Consider the following 18,718-nt stretch of genomic DNA (forward strand, 5'->3'; position numbering starts at 1 on the left):
TAGAGACCTCATTGCCTGACTCAAGTACTTCTAAAATGTCTGAAAAAAAAAAAAAAAACGTTAAAAGGAAGGAGGCCCCTAAGCAAGCAGGGTCAGATTTTCCTCGTCAAGCTTGAGCTAGTGAATGTGCCAGCTGGATGGAAAAGGCTAAATATTTCCCTGCTACACCTACACTGGAGGCCCTCTGCGGATGTGCAGATGGCCAGGCACTTGAGAGTCCAGCCAAGGGAGCGTGCGCCAGCGCTTAGGGGTTTAACAAAAATCTGGAACGGGCCCTGTAGGCTGCTGTCAGCAGCCGGCATCGCAAATCTGGGTGCCCGGACATGTGGAAGAGCCAAGCCTGGGAAGATTATTGGGACACAGACCTTGCAATGGATGGTATTTCTTGATAGGAAACGCAGGAGGCTTGTTCTGCTCTGCAGTAAAGAACAGGCCAGAGGTGGAAAGTGAGTGCTTCATCGCCAGTGCCTGGCTACCAGCCCCTGCAAGGCTAGCTGGGAGCTGGAGAGCTGAAAGGGGAGACGACCATCTTCTCTAAAAGAGATAAAAAGGGTAGTGTTGGCACAAAAAAAAAAATAAATAAATAGCTATAGACTGGCCGTTTAGTCAGGACATTTCTAACAAGCTCCCAGAAGAGCATTTCAGTCAAAGGAATGGGGAAAAATGGAATTGTTTTCAAAACAGGCCTGTGAAAGGGTTATGTGAAGTGTTTGTCAGCACTAATAGGGGACTGAATGCTCGGGAAGTCCCCTCTGGTAGTAAGTTCCCAAGGTTTATCCTGACACACCTACGTAGAGCTCAGGGATTTAAGGGCACCAAAACATTGCAGTTCCTCTGGAAACTACCCCATGAGAGAAGCGGAAGAGGCGAGAGGACTCATGGAGGCCCTGCAGGGGAAAGGGACTGACAGGAGGGTGCATCTGATAGCCACGGGTCTTGCAGAAACACAGCGCTGAGGAACCCTTGTGGACAAAACGATTTATGACTCACGTGCTTAAGACACAATCTTTCCACATGGGGTCCCTTCCACTCCCCATAGGAAGCTCCTGTGCTTCTCTGCTCCCATTCCTCTGGAAGAGCATCCTCTGAAATCAGATTTTCTGGCACCCGAATCCCGATGCCATTTAATTTATAAAAGCCGCAGCACATTTTGTTGTGCTCGTTCCAGGCAAAGCTCAAGTGTTGTACAGTCACGTGTATTGATGGTAGATGAGAGCTCTCAAAGCCATGCTGGATTTCTGCAGCTCACTTACACGATATCTGCCAAATTGCAGGCAGGAAATTTCGGAATTAATGACAAATATTTCCCAACAGCAGTTAGTTAAGTGCCTGCACATGTTAAATTAACCATAAGAATCTGGTCGTAGTCATCAATTAATAACTTGCATCCCATCAGGCTTTCGGTGTTGAAGTGAAATGTTTGTGAAGTATTCAAGGAAAGGAGCCCAAAGAGACAAACGGGACAAGTTCCCAAATTTTTGGATTGGTTTGGGGTTTCTGCCCGTTGCAAGCACCATTTTCAGGTCCCTGTGTAGCCTTTGGGTCTCCCTTGGCACAGGGGTAGGGCAGTGGGGACAGGAAGGCAAAGCACCTCCCTGTGAACACCAGGCTGGTGCTCTTCAGTGCCATCTTTCCCCATACTTCCTACAATCTCCTGGCTTTGTCCTGCATTTAACATTTTTGCTGGTATTCCTCTGAGTGTCCTGCACATGTGCTCCCTGGCGCTGGTCCTGGACAATCGGGCATGTCCAGGGACTTGTGTGGATAGAGACAGCTCTGGACATCCACAAGGTAGGAGTAAAACCTGTTAAGCCCCAGCAAAGGAATGCAAAGTTCGCATCAGCCGAGCAGGACTAAATGAGGAGGAGTCAAAAGATGCTGGAGGAGCTCGTGGCAAATATCAGCCTGCCTCCTGCACCTCTTCGGAGGGAGCCTCGTGCAGCAGGCAGGCGAGGGGCCGGTGGGGTTCAGTGGCAGAGGAATGTGGAATGTGTTTACCAGGTAGCGGTTATCACGGAAATATGTGAGCACCATCGCCCGGGGAAATTTTGGAGGATTGAGCCTGCGCTGAGCGTGGCCGCCCCTCTCGGACAGCCCCGCGTGGACCTTGGGGAAGGCACCGACCCTCTCAGCCCGCAGCCAGGGCCCGGCAGAGGGGCGAAGCAGGGCAGGATGCCGCCCTTCCCCACCGCCTCCCGTTGCCCTCCCCGCTGCTCCTTGCTGCTGGGATGACCCCGGAGAGGGACAGAGGGATGGCTGGGTGGCCTGGAGGCATGGCCGCTTTCTACCGCTGCATCCGAGGGGACTCCAGGTGAGAGCATGGCCGCGGCCGGGCTGCCCCGAAGCAGCACCGGGGGTCACTGAGGACTGAGGACCCCGATGGGACCTTTCTGCAGCACTCCTGGGGGTCAGGCTGCTCGTGGCTGGCTCATCTCGGGCAGTGGGCTGGCGTGTCTCTGCCTGGAGGGGCTCAGGATTCCCTTAGGATATGTAATTCATTCTCCCCACATTCCCTACCTTCTTTTTGTCCTTTACTGTAAATATTTAATATTAACACCATTCAGCACACAGTGCATAGAGGATCACAGTGCTTATTTCATCCCTCCAGCACAGGAATGCTGGAGGAACCCCGTACAGCGCATCCTTTTCTCTTTGTTTCCTGCACTTTTACCTGTGTTCGGCCAAACCATGCTCTATTTTTCGTTGCATATATATCTGGGATATTGCTGTGTTCTGCCTTCAGGTGCAAAGACCCGTCCTTAACTTCTGAGGAGACGACAGGAGCGTTGGAATAAAGCTGCTGACTACCTCACAGTTACGTAGCCGAGGGTAAACAGGCAAGGCATCATAGATGGGCTCCGAAGGGACAAAAACGGGGCCGTGTTCAGATGCGATGTTCGCAGTTGCAATTGACTTCATTGTCTGGGCAGCTTGGCCTGCTTGGAGTTGTGCTCAGAATAGCAGAGAAAGCTGCATAAGGATCTCATTTTGGTTAGTACCAAAGCCTCTCTGCATCCCAAGCTCCCATTAACCTCCGCACTCCACAAGAGCCTGCTTACATTAGCCTAATTGATGGGGCTGCAGGTGTAAGAGCCTGCAGTTCCTCGGGGCTCGCTGTGCTTCCTGGCCAGGCTCTTTCTTTCTCTGCCACACAGTGTGTGTGTGCGTGTATGTATGGGGACGATTTATGGTAGGTACGGCTCCAAAAAGCACGGGGGGATCAATGAAAGCCCTGTTACGTTTCGCTGAGTCTAAACCTATGGAGAGCTCAGAACGACGTTGATTTCTGTACTCCCCCTGAATACCAAACGACCTGGTGTAATTATTTTTGTGAAATAGCTTCAGGAATGTTCCCGGTGCTGAACTGAAGAATAATTGCGATTGTGGCGTGTAGAATCAAATGTAATTTTGTTCTAACTAAAGCAAGGCATTTTGCTTTCTTTTCTATTGCTGTTCAAGGAGAGGCAGGGCGAATTTTTAATGCTTTTCTGACCCTTGACTCTCAGCGATGTTAGCCTGCTACTGTACAGAAAGGATGAGCTCCTTCAGAACATCATTAGCCAAAGCGTGCGCGCTTGATCCTATTGAAGTTCAGCATAGAGGCTGTGCTGCCACTGCTGGAACGGCTGCTCCAAGCCCCAAACTCTGGTAGTTTGTTGAGCTGTTTGTGCTCTTAAATACAGCAGAGGATCTCTGGTAGGGAGCCAGCTGGGGGAGGTCTCGGGTCTTTGTGCAGAACAGCTACACTTCTATTATCCCGGCAGGCTGAGAGAGGAGAAGGAGAGTCAATGTGCTTTTATTACTCCAAGTGTTCTTTTAATAACGCTTTCCATGGTGGTGGAACAGCTCTCCCGGGCTGTCTGTTAAATCACAAAAAATATGAGCCTTCCACTGAAAGGAAGAAAGGAGGTGCTTTTACATAGCAATAATGCATTTCACATGAGTTTGTTCCATTCTCTTGCCAATGTAAACTTCTTTTTCCCTGTTTTTAATTCTTTTATGTGGATGTTTGATTTGCGTTTGTTTTTTTTTGTTTAAAGAAAGCGCACAAGCTAAGGCTTTTCCCATGAGCACAACGTGACCTTTGACAAGGTGTTTACCCCTCAGTTACTGAGCTGTGCTAGGGATGAGGAGCTCTCATCACCTTTCTGGGGCATGGTCTGTTCCCTGTACCAGGAAAAAGTCCTGGGCGATCGCGGTGACCTCCTTCCTTCTGACCTCACGGGTTTGTGTATCTCATTGCAGCACGCTTTTCTAAAAAAAAAGAGCAAACAAAAAGCTTGCTCTTCACTAGCTGCTTGGGAGGAAAGTTTATTTTATGTGCTATTTGTCTTCTAGCCTCCTGCTTTCATGCAGAAAATACAGGGAAAGGGAGGTCTATCAATGCTCAAAAAATAAACAGGTAGAGAGAGCAGATTTTTTCCCCTGTTCCTTGGAAATGCTGTGTTTGTAATAGAGAAAGGAATTTGCTGCTGGCATGGGGCACAGCAGAAGGCTTGCAGAGGATCCTGCACGGTCTGTGGAAACGAATACAAACGCACCAGAGACGAATTTGGACTGCTAGGGGAAGGAACGAGTGGCTGGGCACTACGCAGGGTTTCGGGTAACATGAGAGCATGCTGCAAGGGTAGCAGGAGCTGGAAGAAATGTCAGCCCTGTTCACCGAGCCTTTCATTGACCAACAGTGCAGATTAAAGAAATAAATTGTTGAAGATGCTGTCCCTATGGGCATCCATAAAAAAACTAGGTGCTAATAGCATCCTCACTCATATATAAGAAACACTCATTTATATAAAAAGTGACAGGCTGCCTGTCTTCTTGGTTTGGCGTAAAGGTTGGGCTGGATGGTCTTAGAGGTCCTTTCCAACCTGAATGATTCTATGAGTGTGATTCTGTAAAGTTTGTCTTTGGTATGTTATCTGGGTATAACAAAGGGAAACGTGGTTTTCTCAAAACAAACACACAGGTCTGCTCTGGGTAAATTATTTTTAGGGCATCACCCATTCAAAGAGGATGGGAATGGAGCTGGAATACATGCAGATGCTGTTATAGGTGCTGGCATGCAGTGGAAAGGGAAGGTGGCGTTTTGGTCACAGTGACAGTGCCTGGGACTCCTGACAAAGCTCCTGGGATGACCGTGCACATGTAAGCATGTTTTCGAGTGCAGCTGTGCATTTGATTTAAAAGTCAGAGGCTAAATGAGAAGTGAAATTTGTACTCCTTTGGCATCAAGAGAGGTCTGGAGCAGGGAAGTGCACGGCTTTGGAAACGGGGAAATTATTTGCAGTTGTTATCAACTTCTCACATCCCTTTCTGCGTGCTTTTTGGATGCGTTTATATGAACAAATGGGATTTCCAGAGAACTGTACCTTGTTCACGTGGATGCTGCTGGCACGTGGGCTGTGCGCCCAGTGCTGGCTCAGGTGCAGCACTGCTCTGCGCTTCCCACACCTCCTCTTGCAGAAGGAGGGGACCGGGGCAGGGAGAAGAGGTTTTTCTTAATAATTTGAACTCAAGGTGATGGATGACTTCTGGAGAAGATTTTATAATTAGGCACGCTCTGAGAGATTTACTTTGGGGTAGGTTCAAGCCTTAGCAGCTGTGAGCACAGATGGTGGTTTGGGAACTTGAAGTGGGGTGATGTTGGGGTCCGTATGAGCAGGAAGGAGTCTCAGCAGTGAGGCATGTTGAACAGCAGGGTTTTTTGTGCTTGGTGGATACGGATTGTGATCTGGGGCAGCATCCAGATGGTGCCTTGGCCAATCCCATGGGCCAGAGATGTGGAGCATCTCCAGAAGTACAGAAGCCATGCTGATGTACCTGCTGCTGTGGCTAAATCCACAATGCTGTGTAAAACCAGTAGACATTTCAGTGCATATCATGATATTGCAGAGAGGAGAGGGCAGGTCTTCCTCTTGTGTGAATGATTTCCCTAAATTCATATGTTTAAAATCACTTTACTTGCTGATGTTTCTTTGCCTACTAGTGAGCAAATGTTCTTGAACAGCACTGGAATAAAAGGTGCAAATTGCAGCCGTTTGGTTCAGCTGTGCTTTTTTAATACTCACTTTTGAGTGCGTTGACATTTGGGAGGGGTAAGGAAGGGAATGAGCACCCATTGTGTGGCCATATTCCCTCTTTCCCTGCACTCACGTATTCTCAGCTGTGTTTCCTCTCTCATAGCTCATATTAAAAGGCCATGGGAAGGAAGGAGGAAAATGGAAAAACAGTCTCTGCTGGGAAAAGTCCCATACAGAAAATATACTATTATAGGCTTGGGTAACACTTAGCAGTTTGTCATCAGACATTTTGGCCTGAGAAATCTTGTAATAAATTGACAAACCAGGTATCTCTGATATCCCAGTGTGAAAAGACCCATACATGAAACCTGAAGGGAAACAAAAAAAGAGAAAAAGTGCAGCTGCCAGTAACGTGGTAAATCTCGCCCTTGCTAAAAGAGGAGAAGGAAAGCAGACAGCTCCTGTAGGATGTGAGCTCCACTGAGTCTTCAGAGCAGGGTATGATTTAAGTTAGCCCTTGGAGTCCTGCAGGTCCTTGAGGAAACTGGAGGTGAGCAGGCTGGGCCGTCCTGCTCCCCTCCATCAGCCGTGCACGTGGGTGCTGATTCGAGGCGTGTAGGCAGTGTCAGCACAGCTATCAAGTCACAGATGTAACAGGCATCATAGGTCTCAAGTGAAGCTTTGAAGAAGATAACGTTAAACAATCAAATCTCCTTACGTCAGGGACGTGGCAGGCAGGTATGGTCATACTGAGGTGGACCTTTGGCCTCTTGGTGTTTTTTTTCCTCTCACAAGTACCGTGCTTTAACTGAGTCTTTCCTCTGGTGCATGAGGGTTTGTTATGGATGCTGAGGAAAAAGTGTGAGAGCTTGAAAATCTGCCTTGATGGACTGTTAAAATAATTTATGCTGGAGGAAAAGAAGGGGAGATATAGGTAGAAGAGCTCTGCAAGTTCATGTATTTGGGAAAAAAAAAGTAGAATTTTCTTTTGTGCTGGGTGGTGAGCAGGTGAAAAACAGCGTTTCTCTAACAGTGTGCCACAGAGGAAGAGTTGGGAGGGAAAAGCAACTTCCCCTCACGTCAATAAAAATGCCACCATCCATTTTAAGGCAGAAATCAATGTAATTGCCTAATTGTAATTGCCTAATGCTGGGTTTGGTGGGACACTGAGCTGGACAGCCCGCTCCTCACAGGGCGGTCTGACGGCCGGGTCACTATTCCTGCGTGCCACGTTGCCTCATGGCTTCAGTGGAAACCATAACTCAGCAAAACACTGAAGTTTCTGCTCAAGTATTTACTTAAAACCAAGGTTGGCCAAAATGATGGCTTCCAAGTGCACTTCTGAAAGCCCAGCTGCCACCCACGTCCCTCCGTGAGCTGCGTAGCTCCCCTCCGCCGGCTGAAGAAGAAGAGGACGCCCTTTCGTCTCGTGGCGTCAAACAGGCCTCTCCTTGGTAACGGCGGCCATAAAACTCCTCCCAGATCCTTGAGGCTCAGTCATGGGCGCCCTGCCACGCCTCACCAGCCCGCTCACAAGCCGTGTGTTTCCACAACATAGCAACTGTGGTGAGGGCTCACGGCCTCCCGCGCCGCCGGCACCGCGCTCCATCGATGAACCAGCACCGGCCTGGGAGGAGGCAGCCAGGTTGCCAGCCCCTGATCCAGCCTGGGGACTTCCCTTTAAAACTATAAACTATATAAACTATAGCTGAGATACAGCTGCCTACAATGGAGCGGATGGGTCTTCTCCTAGTGTCCAGGCCCGGGACACTTTTTAGGAGGACACACTGAGTAATAAATGTTTCATTTCCATTTCACTCACTCTTTGAATTTATGAGCCTCGTTACTTAAGCCTGCTCTTATTTCAGGGGATCGAAATAGCCATGGTGTACTCGTGCTCTGGTCTAGGTTCTGGCATGAGCATCTGTCACCAGCACAACCCCAAGAGGTCCTCTATGGTATTTAGGTCACCGTCCAGTGAATGGCATCCATGACTTTATTCTGACTGAACCATGAAATCATGGTTTTCCAGATGGAGAAGAGAGAGCACAAACTGACTACTGCGCTGAAAATGCAGTTTAAATTACAGATATTCTGCTCTCAGGCTTGGGACATGTACAATTTTGAATGTATTTTTTAATTTTAATTTTATTTTGCTTCAGAAAAGCAAAGAAGGAAATTTATTGTTTTATTTTTACTTGTATATTTTTTTCTGCATGAACAAAGGAGTAAATAGATTGGTTATACCTTTTCACAAAGGGTTTAAAAAAGAAGAAACACTAAAATCTGTAGAATACTTCAAGTTAAATATAAACAAAAAAATGCATGCAGTTCCTTACAAAGGTTACTGAGATGTGGTACCCAAATGCTGTGATTATCACAAAGACGTTATGTCTGTGGTCCTGAATAGGAGGAGAGAGGGAAACTTGGAGAAGCAAACTTCTGATGCACGCTTTCAGAAGCATTCAAGAACTTCATTACACTCAATTTTTTCAGTAAGGAGAGGCGAGCTGATTAACTGAACTGTAATGTGCCATCACCTTATTAAGTGGAAATAGCTCTGTGGAACTATTATACTGTAGCCTAAGAAGCTTCATCCTGTGGAATATTTTCATATTGTTTATGTATTTGTAAATATAATACATGTATTTAGACATATATTGCTTATGTATTTATATACGTTACATTTTTATATCTTTATATTTTAGTACCTTGCTTGTGTGCGTGTGTTGAAGTATTGTTATCTCATTGATATGACGGACACTATTTCTGTCTCCTTTAGTGAAAGTCACATGAGTTCCTCAAGGATAATGGACCCTAAGGTGCGAGAGACCGAAGGATATGGAGAAGACAGTTCAGGTAGAATTGCTCCCTTCCTTGGTGAATGAAAAGTGCTGTAGCTTCTTGAGCTTTAGTGCCTTATCTCTGCCACAGAAGTGAATCTGTTTATTTAAAGAATGCATTCTCTATTTCTCTCATTCTGCCTCCAAGACCTGTTGCAGCTTTGACATTTCTAGAGGCTTGAAGTAAAATTTTTGTAGCATCTTTTAAAAATTACTTTTTTTACCCAGTAAGATCTGTCAATAACTGAAACACAGACAGGGATGCTTTCCAGTGCTGTCATCCCATCATATACAGGACGGGCACAAGTTGTTGGGATGTGCAAAACCCTGATTTCATTTTAAGTACTTTTCTTCATGGATCTTGGAACTGATCCTAATTTAGGTCTTTCCTCATTGAGCAGACTAACATTGCCTTTCAAGATTATTGCTTGATTTCTATTTTAATACTTTATCATCCATTGAGACTCATAATTAGCATTCAAAACATTCTGGGATGTATTATAAAACTGACATTATAAAAGCATTAGCCTTCCAACACTGCACATTCCACCTAAGTAAGCTATTTCTACATTTAAATTGGTTTTGGTAACAGCATTGTCCTTATCATCACTGTTTAGCTTGCTGAACAAAGGCAGTGTGTTTCTGAGTTGTAATTTCTTCTCCATATCCCAGGCTGTTAATACCAAAGTTTTTCTTCATAGTCTAATTATCTCAAGAGGCAAGTAGAAACTCTATTAGGAAAGATCCTACACTGTAGGTTATTTTTATGTCATAAACATTGCAATCCATTCTCCAGGATAATAGTAATTTCATGCTATCAGTATAGCCTTGAAAGATATTAATGCAAGAGCGGACTGTGTTGCCTCTTCCATGAAAAAATCCACTTATGAAGAAATGATCTGGGACGTGTTATTGTTCCAAAAGCTTGCAAATGCTGCTGGTTGCATCTTCTTTATTTTTCTTCACTTAGGAAAGAAAAAATCGAAGTTCAAATCTTTCAAGAAGTTTTTTGGTAAAAAGAAAAGGAAAGAAACGTCTTCTGGGAGCACCAGTCTGAAGCTATTCCAGTCAACAAGTGATGTGGCAGCCTCGCACAACACGCATGTTAGTTATTATTCAGAAGATGAAGTCGAGTAAGTCTTTGGACTGTGTCTAGTAAACAAATACAGAGCTGCTATGATGTTTATAGATTAAAGATACCCTGAATTGCTTACTCCTTTTGTTTAGAAAGGCAGCACTCTCAAACAGTTGCCTTTTTAAGGAAAGTACAAATTAAAATGCCTGACGCAAGGCAAATCACAAGTGGATGGGATGCAGAAATAACTAATAACTAGTAACTAAAAAAGCTATTGTTTAAGCATAAGTAATCCTTGGGTTATCATTTCTAAACAATGTAGTTCTCATCTTCAAAAATGGAATGAGGTGCTCAGTTTAAATTTGATCAGAGTTGTCTTATGCCCCTAAGACGCATCTCTTATGGGTTGTTGAAAAGATGCCTGGTCATCACTCTGATGACCCATGCTCTAGAAGTGCCTGTTTCTCCTCACCGAGTGTTAGCGGGAGCCTGGGGTGACCAGCTCCAATGTAGTGTTTGGGGTTACAGAGAATCACAGAATTTTCTAGGTTGGAAGAGACCTCAAGGTCATCGAGTCCAACCTCCAACCTAATGCTAACAGCCCTCCACTAAACCATATCCCTAAGCTCTACATCTAAACGTCTTTTGAAGACTTCCAGGGATGGTGACTCCACCACTTCCCTGGGCAGCCTGTTCCAATGCCTCACAACCCTTTCAGTGAAGAAGTTCTTCCTAACATCTAACCTAAAACTCCCCTGGCTCAACTTAAGCCCATTCCCCCTCGTCCTGTCACCAGGCACGTGGGAGAACAGGCCAACCCCCACCTCGCTACAGCCTCCCTTGAGGTACCTAAAAAGAGCGATAAGGTCGCCCCTGAGCCTCCTTTCCTCCAGGCTGAACAAGCCCAGCTCCCTCAGCCGCTCCTCGTAGGACTTGTTCTCCAGGCCCCTCACCAGCTTCGTCGCCCTTCTCTGGACCCGCTCAAGCACCTCGATGTCCTTCTTGTAGCGAGGGGCCCAAAACTGAACACAGTACTCGAGGTGCGGCCTCACCAGAGCTGAGTACAGGGGGACGATCACCTCCCTAGCCCTGCTGGTCACGCTGTTCCTGATACAAGCCAGGATGCCGTTGGCCTTCTTGGCCACCTGAGCACACTGCTGGCTCATATTCAGCCGACTACCCACCATCACTCCCAGGTCCTTCTCTGCCTGGCAGCTCTCCAACCATTCCTCTCCCAGCCTGTAGCTCTGCTTGGGGTTATTGCGCCCCAGGTGCAGGACCCGGCACTTGGCCATGTTAAACTTCATGCAGTTGACCTCAGCCCATCGGTGCAGCCTATCCAGATCCTCCTGCAGAGCTTTCCTACCCTCAAGCAGATCGACACACGCACCTAGATGAGGTGAATCCCAGTCTGCAGATCTGGATGCCTCTGAATATCCTGTCTTCATGCAGACATTCCCAAAAATGCTATCCATTAGTTTTCATCCAAAAAGTAACCATGAGAAACACAGTACAAAGTCCAAAGGTGTTCCTGGATGGACAGGTGGACCTGCGCTCCTGGGTGAAGTGCAGCCAAGAGCTGCTGCTGTGCAGAGGCACTAGAAAGGCGAACCCATCCCGTCCACTTGGAACGACGCTGTGCGATACAGCCACTAGGCAGCGCCAAACAACTGAAAGAAATTATTCACAAATCTCTGTAGCGTTGGCAAGAGTGGTGTTAGTCCAGCTTGAAGCCCCAGGAGTTCCGGGCTGGCAGCGTCAGGTCTAGCAGTGGGCGATAGCATTTTTGTTCAACAACATATTTTTAAGAGGAGGAGTGGTGAAATTTTTTATCCCTCATGCGCTACTCAACAAGGTCATGACCGAGTGGGTACAATGTTTGGCTGGCTCAGCTGTGTTCCCTTGCCATGACTCGCAGGGTTGTAAAATCATTGTTTCTTCACATTTTTTTAAGTAAACAAAGACCAGAAAATACCTTGAAAGGAAAGAAAATTAAATAGAGCACTCATAATCTGAGATGCTTAGGAAACCTCCGCTACACGTCCAAGGGGTACGTGTCTACTAGAAAGAGAAAGCAAAGGTAGCACGCAGGGCTAAATGTGCACGTGTAACAACACTGCTTCGCTGGCTGCTGTTCAGCCTTTGTAAGATGTCGGTGCATTAAGCAGCCATCCCAGTCCTGCCTGGCACTTTCCCTGCAAATTGGTAGAGATCTCTGACCTTGGATGCTTTGCAGAGATCACATTTTCATGTAGATAAAGTGTTCTTCTAATGTCTAATGCATTAAGTTGAAGCAGCAGGCTTTCCTTCCTTCTGCAGCAGTCATACAGATTAACTTTTTCCTGCAATTGTGTTATCGAACATATTTATAGCAGCCATTACAAGGAAAATGTTACTTTTTGCCATGTTTGTTTTTGTTTCTGAATGTCTCTAAGAGAGGATCTAAGATCCAAAAACACACATTGCTATTTCTTTTTATAGACAGTCTGTTCAATTAATTTGGTAGTTACTTGAATCCGAGCAGTCATGTATTCTGGTTTGCCATTTCCCATTTAAAAAATAAAATAAAAATAAAAATAAAAGAAAGGAGTCCTAGAAGAAATGCCTTGTGCGCACATTTCTGGTCCCTGCTCAGCTGTGCTATGAGCTAAGCAGAGGAAAATCAGCACAAGAGACCTCCTAGCAGCTAGCTGTCTGTCCATGTGCCTCCCTACTGTTCCCGTGAGGAAACGAGGTTTTCATTCCCCACACGTAACATTTTCAAAAGACCTTACATGCTGCCAGCATCAAAGGTAGGAATCGCAATAAGAGAGAAGCTTCCTTCTGCTTCCTATCGCCAGCCAACAAAGTGTCCGTGAAAAAATGTGTCCCCAGGCTCCTCAGGGAAAATCCCAAGGATCTTGGCATAGGGCACAGGACCTCGCAAGGATTTTATGTAAATGGTCCTAGGTGAGAACTGTATCCCCTGCAACATTTTTGTTAGTTACCTGGATAGCAGGGATATGCAGTAAATGTTCTACTATGCTTACATAGTGAAAGGTACTATTTATTTTTCACAGCTCAGTTGCTGGGGTTAAACCCTCTCCAACCTTGATTTGGTTTGCTAACACGACAGATACTGACACTTGCTCAGTTGGGTTGTTTTTGTGCTACGTAGATTTGCCTCAATGACTGTATATTGCATTCATGGAGAAGTTTGGAGTCTCGGGTGTGATGTGTGCTTTACACATCTATCTCCCACTCCACCAGACCACCAGAGTTAAGAATAAGAGGACTGGCAAAAGAAACCTGTGTGCATTTGCTTGTTTGCTGTGTTATTCTAGGAGCCACAAGGGCGTTTTGGGAAGCAGAGCTTTGTCGCACGACAGCATTTTCATCCCTGAGACTGGGCAAGAGCCTGCAAGGCCAGTAAGAGTGTTTTCTCAAGAAAATGTTTCTGATCGGATTAGAGCCCTACAGGTAATTTACACAACATATTTTTTTAAAAGTGCGAGAGGTAGAATGCTTGATTTTTTGATGATATTTGTAGTTGTGTATTTGATCAGCAAGTAATATCTGTCTGCAGCTTCCATCAAGCGTTGCTTTTATTAATTAGACAGCGGTTAACTGACCTTGGTTCTACTTAAAAGGTATTTGTAAATTGGATAGGTTGTGTGGCCCCCTAACTGAACCTCTAAAGTGAGGTGTCCCGTGTTCTGGGTCATTCAACTGCGAAGCTAAAATAAAGGTAACTCATTGATCTGAACTAAAAAACGGACTGGGGGAACCTCCCTCATTATCACATGCTAACGTACGTTGCACCATGCTAAAGATGAAGCTCCAGCCTACCATGAAGCTGGGACCTCCGCCGCCGTTTGGATTTCATGCAAAGCGGACAGAGGATGCTGGGACCAGTTCTGAAGACGATGGGTTACCCAGGAGCCCTCCAGAAATGTCTTTGCTCCATGAAGTCCTAAGTTCAGGCACGACAACAAGAGTGAGTAGTTCTGGTGTTGACAAAAATCAGTGTTTAATTGCTTGTTTTACCTATGTGTGGGAGGCAGAATAAATTACTTGGTTTGTAGGATGTATCGCTGCTTTACCTCTGAACAATTCAGAAATACCTTACTTGAGGTGGAAAAACGCTATCTATCTGTGTAAACAATCTCTGTTCCTATTGAAATATAAATATAATTCCAGAAAATGCAGAACTAGGAAAGAGAGAATGTGTTTCTTTGCATGCATGGGGATGCTCATTTTTTTTTAGGGACTACAGAGAGCTGCAAGGCATAAAAAATAGTCTGAAAAATCTGTATGCTCCCTTGAATGTGCTGATAAGAGAGTTTTCTTAATGTTTTTCTAGTCTGTCTCGGAAAAAAAGAAACATAAAAGAATTTGAAACTGTTGTTTTTTTTTCTTTTTAAATGATAGTTTTGTTGTACAAAATTTCATTCTTTATCTGCATGTCTTATACTTTATGTTTGTAGTATCCTTGCTAATCCTTAAGACTACAGATAAGAACAACTTACATTGTCAGCATCTGTGTGCACTTTGCGTAGATGGTTTCTGCTGGTGTATCCATCTCATGTGTCGTCTCTGACTGAATCTCTTCCTCATTCCATCCCACAGTTCTCTGACTCTCACAAGCACCTTAGCTCTTTGAGTTTAGCTGGAACAGGCAGTGAAGAAGAAGAACAGGTAACTTCTGCCAAATGTATTAAGGGCCAAGCAATTATGTACGTTAGTCCTTTAATGAAACGCGAGGCATAAATATTACTTTGTTGTCTGCCTGCTGCGAAAGCAGCCTTGTATGTGTGTAGTTGCATGTCTGTCTGTTTTGCCTTTATAATGCTTGTCCTCCTAATGTAAAGTTATGATTATTTATCAACATTGTTCTGACGCCAAGTAAGCTCCCGTTAACTATAATTATGCCCTCTGAAATAGCTCGTATCCTTTAGCGAAATTCACAGACATGATTTAATCTCCAGAAACAATCAACCAGATTTTGACATTATAATAGTATCCCTTTTTTTTAAAGATGGGAAATTGCAGTGAAGGCTGGTTAGGTTACATGCATAGGACAAGGGAGAAGGCTCACGGAGGGGCCATGAACAATATCTAGATCCTCTGAAACCTGCCCAGACCCTTGCTTTTAATGCAAAATCAGCTCACACTGATGCAGAAGCAGTTCTCCTGGTGACAGTGGCTGACATTGCTGCTTAGGAGAGCGAGGTTCAGTCTTCAGCCAGATTCTGGCCACGTGAGCCGGCGCGAGCTGTGAATTCTGCTGAAGGGATGTTTTCAGGACTTGAGTACAAGCAAATAGATGGCTTTCTTCAATCAGCAGTCAGATGTTCTGGCTGATTAAAGAGCTGTTTTGAAAGGCTCTAAAGAGTCCCTTTTAGATGTCCGCAGCTGGAGACATGGTAGAAACAACACAGGGGGTAAAGGGGAAAGTGTTTGCTAGAAATAGGAGGGATGGAAGGGAATTGCGGAAGGGAAATAGAAAAGCTAGTCCTGAGCTGACTATTCCTTGCTAATTATGCAAAAATGTATTTTAAGGCCAGCTGCAACAGGGCTCAGCAAAGATTTCTGGCCTCGCTCGTTTGATTCCACATGAAACTGTTTGAAAAACTGCTTATACGCAGCAAAACGCCAATATTTTCAAAGAAAAAAAAAAAAAAAGAAAAGGAACGTGTGAAGAAGGTATTTCTTGAAAGCCGGTGCAGGCAGCCTGTAAATGTATTGTCCAGCCCGGATGCGTGTTGGCTGAGGGAGGATTTATGTCTCCCCGTGGCTCCATTAACATCACTCTCTGACTCACTCGCTGACTCCCGAGGCGCTGCGGTGACGCTGCGGTTGCTCAGCTTTTTCCACATGCCCCATCACTTAGCTCAGCGCCCTCCTCATCCCAGTCTGGGAGAGATGAGCTTCAGAGAGCTTAGCCCTGCTCCTGCAAGGCGGAGGAGGAGACCGGCTCGCAGAGGTGAGGAGCTCTGCCCAATGTAACGCTGAGGTTTTGGGTGGCAGCGACACCCCGTTGTGTCTTGGAAGCCTTCCTGGCTCGGAGAAGGGAGAAGGATCACACCGACCCCATCCCTTTTGGGATGGAGCTCTTCGCCGTTCCTCACCTTGTGCTACCAGCTGAAGGACAGCTGAGCCACGTGAGTGTGAGGTTTTGGGGATCTTCTAGCCCCCTCTTCTCCGTCAGGCTTGGCCAGAGCCAGGCTTCCTGAGAGAGGAGGCTTTTGCAGCCGGCTCAGAGCTGGCGTTCACTCAGGCTGCTGAAACAGAAGAGGAGTAGCAAAGCAGATTCTCAGTTTTCCAGTGTAATGGCCAACGCCGAGCACTGCCAAGGAGAAGACATGCAAGTTGTTGAGGAAAAGCGGTAGCCAAAAAAAAAAAAAAAAAGAAAAAAAAAGGCAGGCAAATAATGACATGCCTTGAAAGAGAACATGTGCTGTGTCTTTGTCATGGAGCTGAAATGTCAATGTATTCACTGCGAGGTACTAACGTGCGATGCAGCCAAGTATCATTTGTTGCACATTAGTCATGTTCCAGTGCTACACTGCAGATATCGCAGAGTGGAAATTAATGAGAGCATCCATTATTCAGCATGGCTGAGGTGCTTTTTTTTTGGTAATAGAAAGCATGGACAGAAGCTGTGGATCCAGGATCCCCTAAAATCAATGGGAGTTTTCCCCTGACCATTGAGGAAGCTGTAGCAGGCCCAAGCTGTAACTACAGGTTGTCTTTTGGCTGCAGAGCACACTGGCAGCAAATGCTGATGCTTTTCCCCCTCCCTAAATAAAATCACCGCAATGCTGCTCTCCCTTTTTCCCCTTCAATAAAAAACCACTTGTGGAGCCATCCAGAACAAAGTGTGACGAGGGAGGAGACCTCTTCTGATGAAATGAGCTGGAATTTCAAGCCTCCAAAGGGAGACTTACCAAGAGGTGTCAGAGGTTATGTTAATGTTACGACAGATAGGTTAGAAATATCATTTTGCCTGTTTGCACAAACTGAAGCAGAAAGAAAGGAAGAACCCCCTTTAGAGTCATTTTTCATAATTTTTTTCAGCCTCCTTTTTCTGTCAGTTTTTGGTGAAGCACTCAGGCAGGCTCAACTCCAGCTGCATGAAAGTACAGCAACCATTGGAGCATTCAGGTTGGAAATTCCAGGCCACTAGTAGGAATTGTCCATCAATTCCTTCCCTAGAGTAGTCTATAAATGAAATATTACACCTCAGGTAAAATCCCTGCTTATTTTACAGATGTAAGTACTTGAGGTGAAAATGCAAGCTGACGTTAGTATCAATGCCATTGATGTTTGATGCTGTTTGAGGAAGGCGTTGTGGAGTTGGAAGGGACCTGATGCAGTACAGGAAGGTAGAGATGTTCCAGCCCAGCAAAACTGTGGGTAGGAGCCTAGCAGGCAGGGATGCTGGAGGAGAGACCCAGAAAGGAAACTGGCCCTTTAGGTTCTGTAGCTGAGTGCTCTTCATAAATCTGTCTTCTAAAATGTGTTGACCGTGCATTTCTGTGCTTTACATCTTCTAGTTAAATGTGGCCTGCTCTTCCCCACTGGGCAGTAACACCATGATACTCAAGCAGCTGAAAATGCAGAATTGCTAACGCCCATGTTCCACATACAACAATAGGAAACGCATTGTATTTTAAAAGGGCGTCAGAAAGAAAAAGAAGCAACCTTAAAATGGCAATAAACATGGCCCCTTCTTTGTAGAATTGTTACATTCGTATCTTGGTTTCTTTGTTTGATTGTCTGCTTGGGGGTTTATTTCGTTTTTTAGGTTACGTTGGGTCCTCCTTCTAGATCTCGCTCTGCGGATGGTCAGCTGCTCCCTAGGCGTGGAAGTGCTAAAACCGGAGCTCCCCAGACGCGTGATGTTAACGTTTCACCTGCAGCCGACTTTGACACTCCACCTGAGCTGTCCTCGTGCTTGGATAATTCTGCTGCTAAACACAAGCTTTTGATAAAACCCCGGAACCAGAGGTCCAGTAGAATGAGAAGATTTTCTCAGGTAATTGTGAAAATAAGCCATGTCACCATTGACATGAAACTAGGAAGTTCTTGCTGGACTTTGTATTTCAGGCTCAGATATAACAAGAAAAGTCAGATTGTGGCATGGACATCTTCTTGGTTGTTAATAGCTGTTAGTTGATGAGTGTTTCTGGAGTAGACAGTAGCAACAGACTAAATATTATCAGATCACTTGTCAGCTCTCTTAATGCAGCAGTTTGTGTCACAATTTCTTCTTAAATTAACCGTGCAGCACAGTTTAGTATTTTGTCTGTGATCCAGAAATTGGGGCTGACTGCTTGATTTCTTAGTTAAAAAAATGTTTAGAAGGTGTTACGTTCAACTTGTTTACTTCTGGTCTGAAAGATGCTGCGAAATCTTCCGTCTCTGAGAGACTGCTGATGGAGGAGCTGGTTTAAATTCCCAAATGTAACAGGGCTTATATTTTCAGAAACGACAGAAATAATAAGTTGTGACCTATTAGTTGGAGCCAAGTTCTGTACATCAGAACTTCTCCCTGCCCCCAAAACTTGTCAGCCTTTACGTGAGATTTAAAGAGATGTACAAGAAGTCTCCACAGAAAAAAACACAACAGCATGTAACTGAAACTGTTGTTGTTTTTTAAACCATCATTATAAAGCACCATTTTTCTGGTTCTTTGTTGTATCTTGGGAAGGGCATAGCTTCATTTTTCTTCTTTCTCTCCACTTTTTAGAATTAAAGTTTACAGCTCTTCTTTACAGTATTTACACTTTATTGTT

At 45.3% G+C, this 18,718-nt stretch overlaps 1 protein-coding gene across 6 annotated transcripts in view; it reads left to right on the top strand.

Moving 5' to 3' along the window:
- CRACDL (CRACD like) overlaps positions 1 to 18,718 on the top strand; it is a 53,333-nt gene that overhangs the window by 17,669 nt on the left and 16,946 nt on the right. For 2 of the 6 annotated variants that reach the window (XM_082751531.1, XM_082751532.1), the window contains exons 1-7: positions 2,182 to 2,311; positions 8,803 to 8,879; positions 9,834 to 9,996; positions 13,262 to 13,397; positions 13,750 to 13,914; positions 14,547 to 14,615; positions 17,728 to 17,958. In XM_082751531.1, coding sequence (XP_082607657.1) covers positions 2,229 to 2,311; positions 8,803 to 8,879; positions 9,834 to 9,996; positions 13,262 to 13,397; positions 13,750 to 13,914; positions 14,547 to 14,615; positions 17,728 to 17,958 — 924 coding nt within the window. In that variant the 5' untranslated portion in view covers positions 2,182 to 2,228. Of the gene's footprint in view, positions 1 to 2,181; positions 2,312 to 4,171; positions 4,226 to 8,802; positions 8,880 to 9,833; positions 9,997 to 13,261; positions 13,398 to 13,749; positions 13,915 to 14,546; positions 14,616 to 17,727; positions 17,959 to 18,718 lie in introns of those variants that run through there. The other 4 variants (XM_082751534.1, XM_082751536.1, XM_082751535.1 and 1 more) reach the window with 3 other exon arrangements.

This window comes from Aythya marila, assembly GCF_965140915.1.
Source record: "Aythya marila genome assembly, chromosome: 1".
Classification (NCBI taxonomy): domain Eukaryota; kingdom Metazoa; phylum Chordata; class Aves; order Anseriformes; family Anatidae; genus Aythya; species Aythya marila.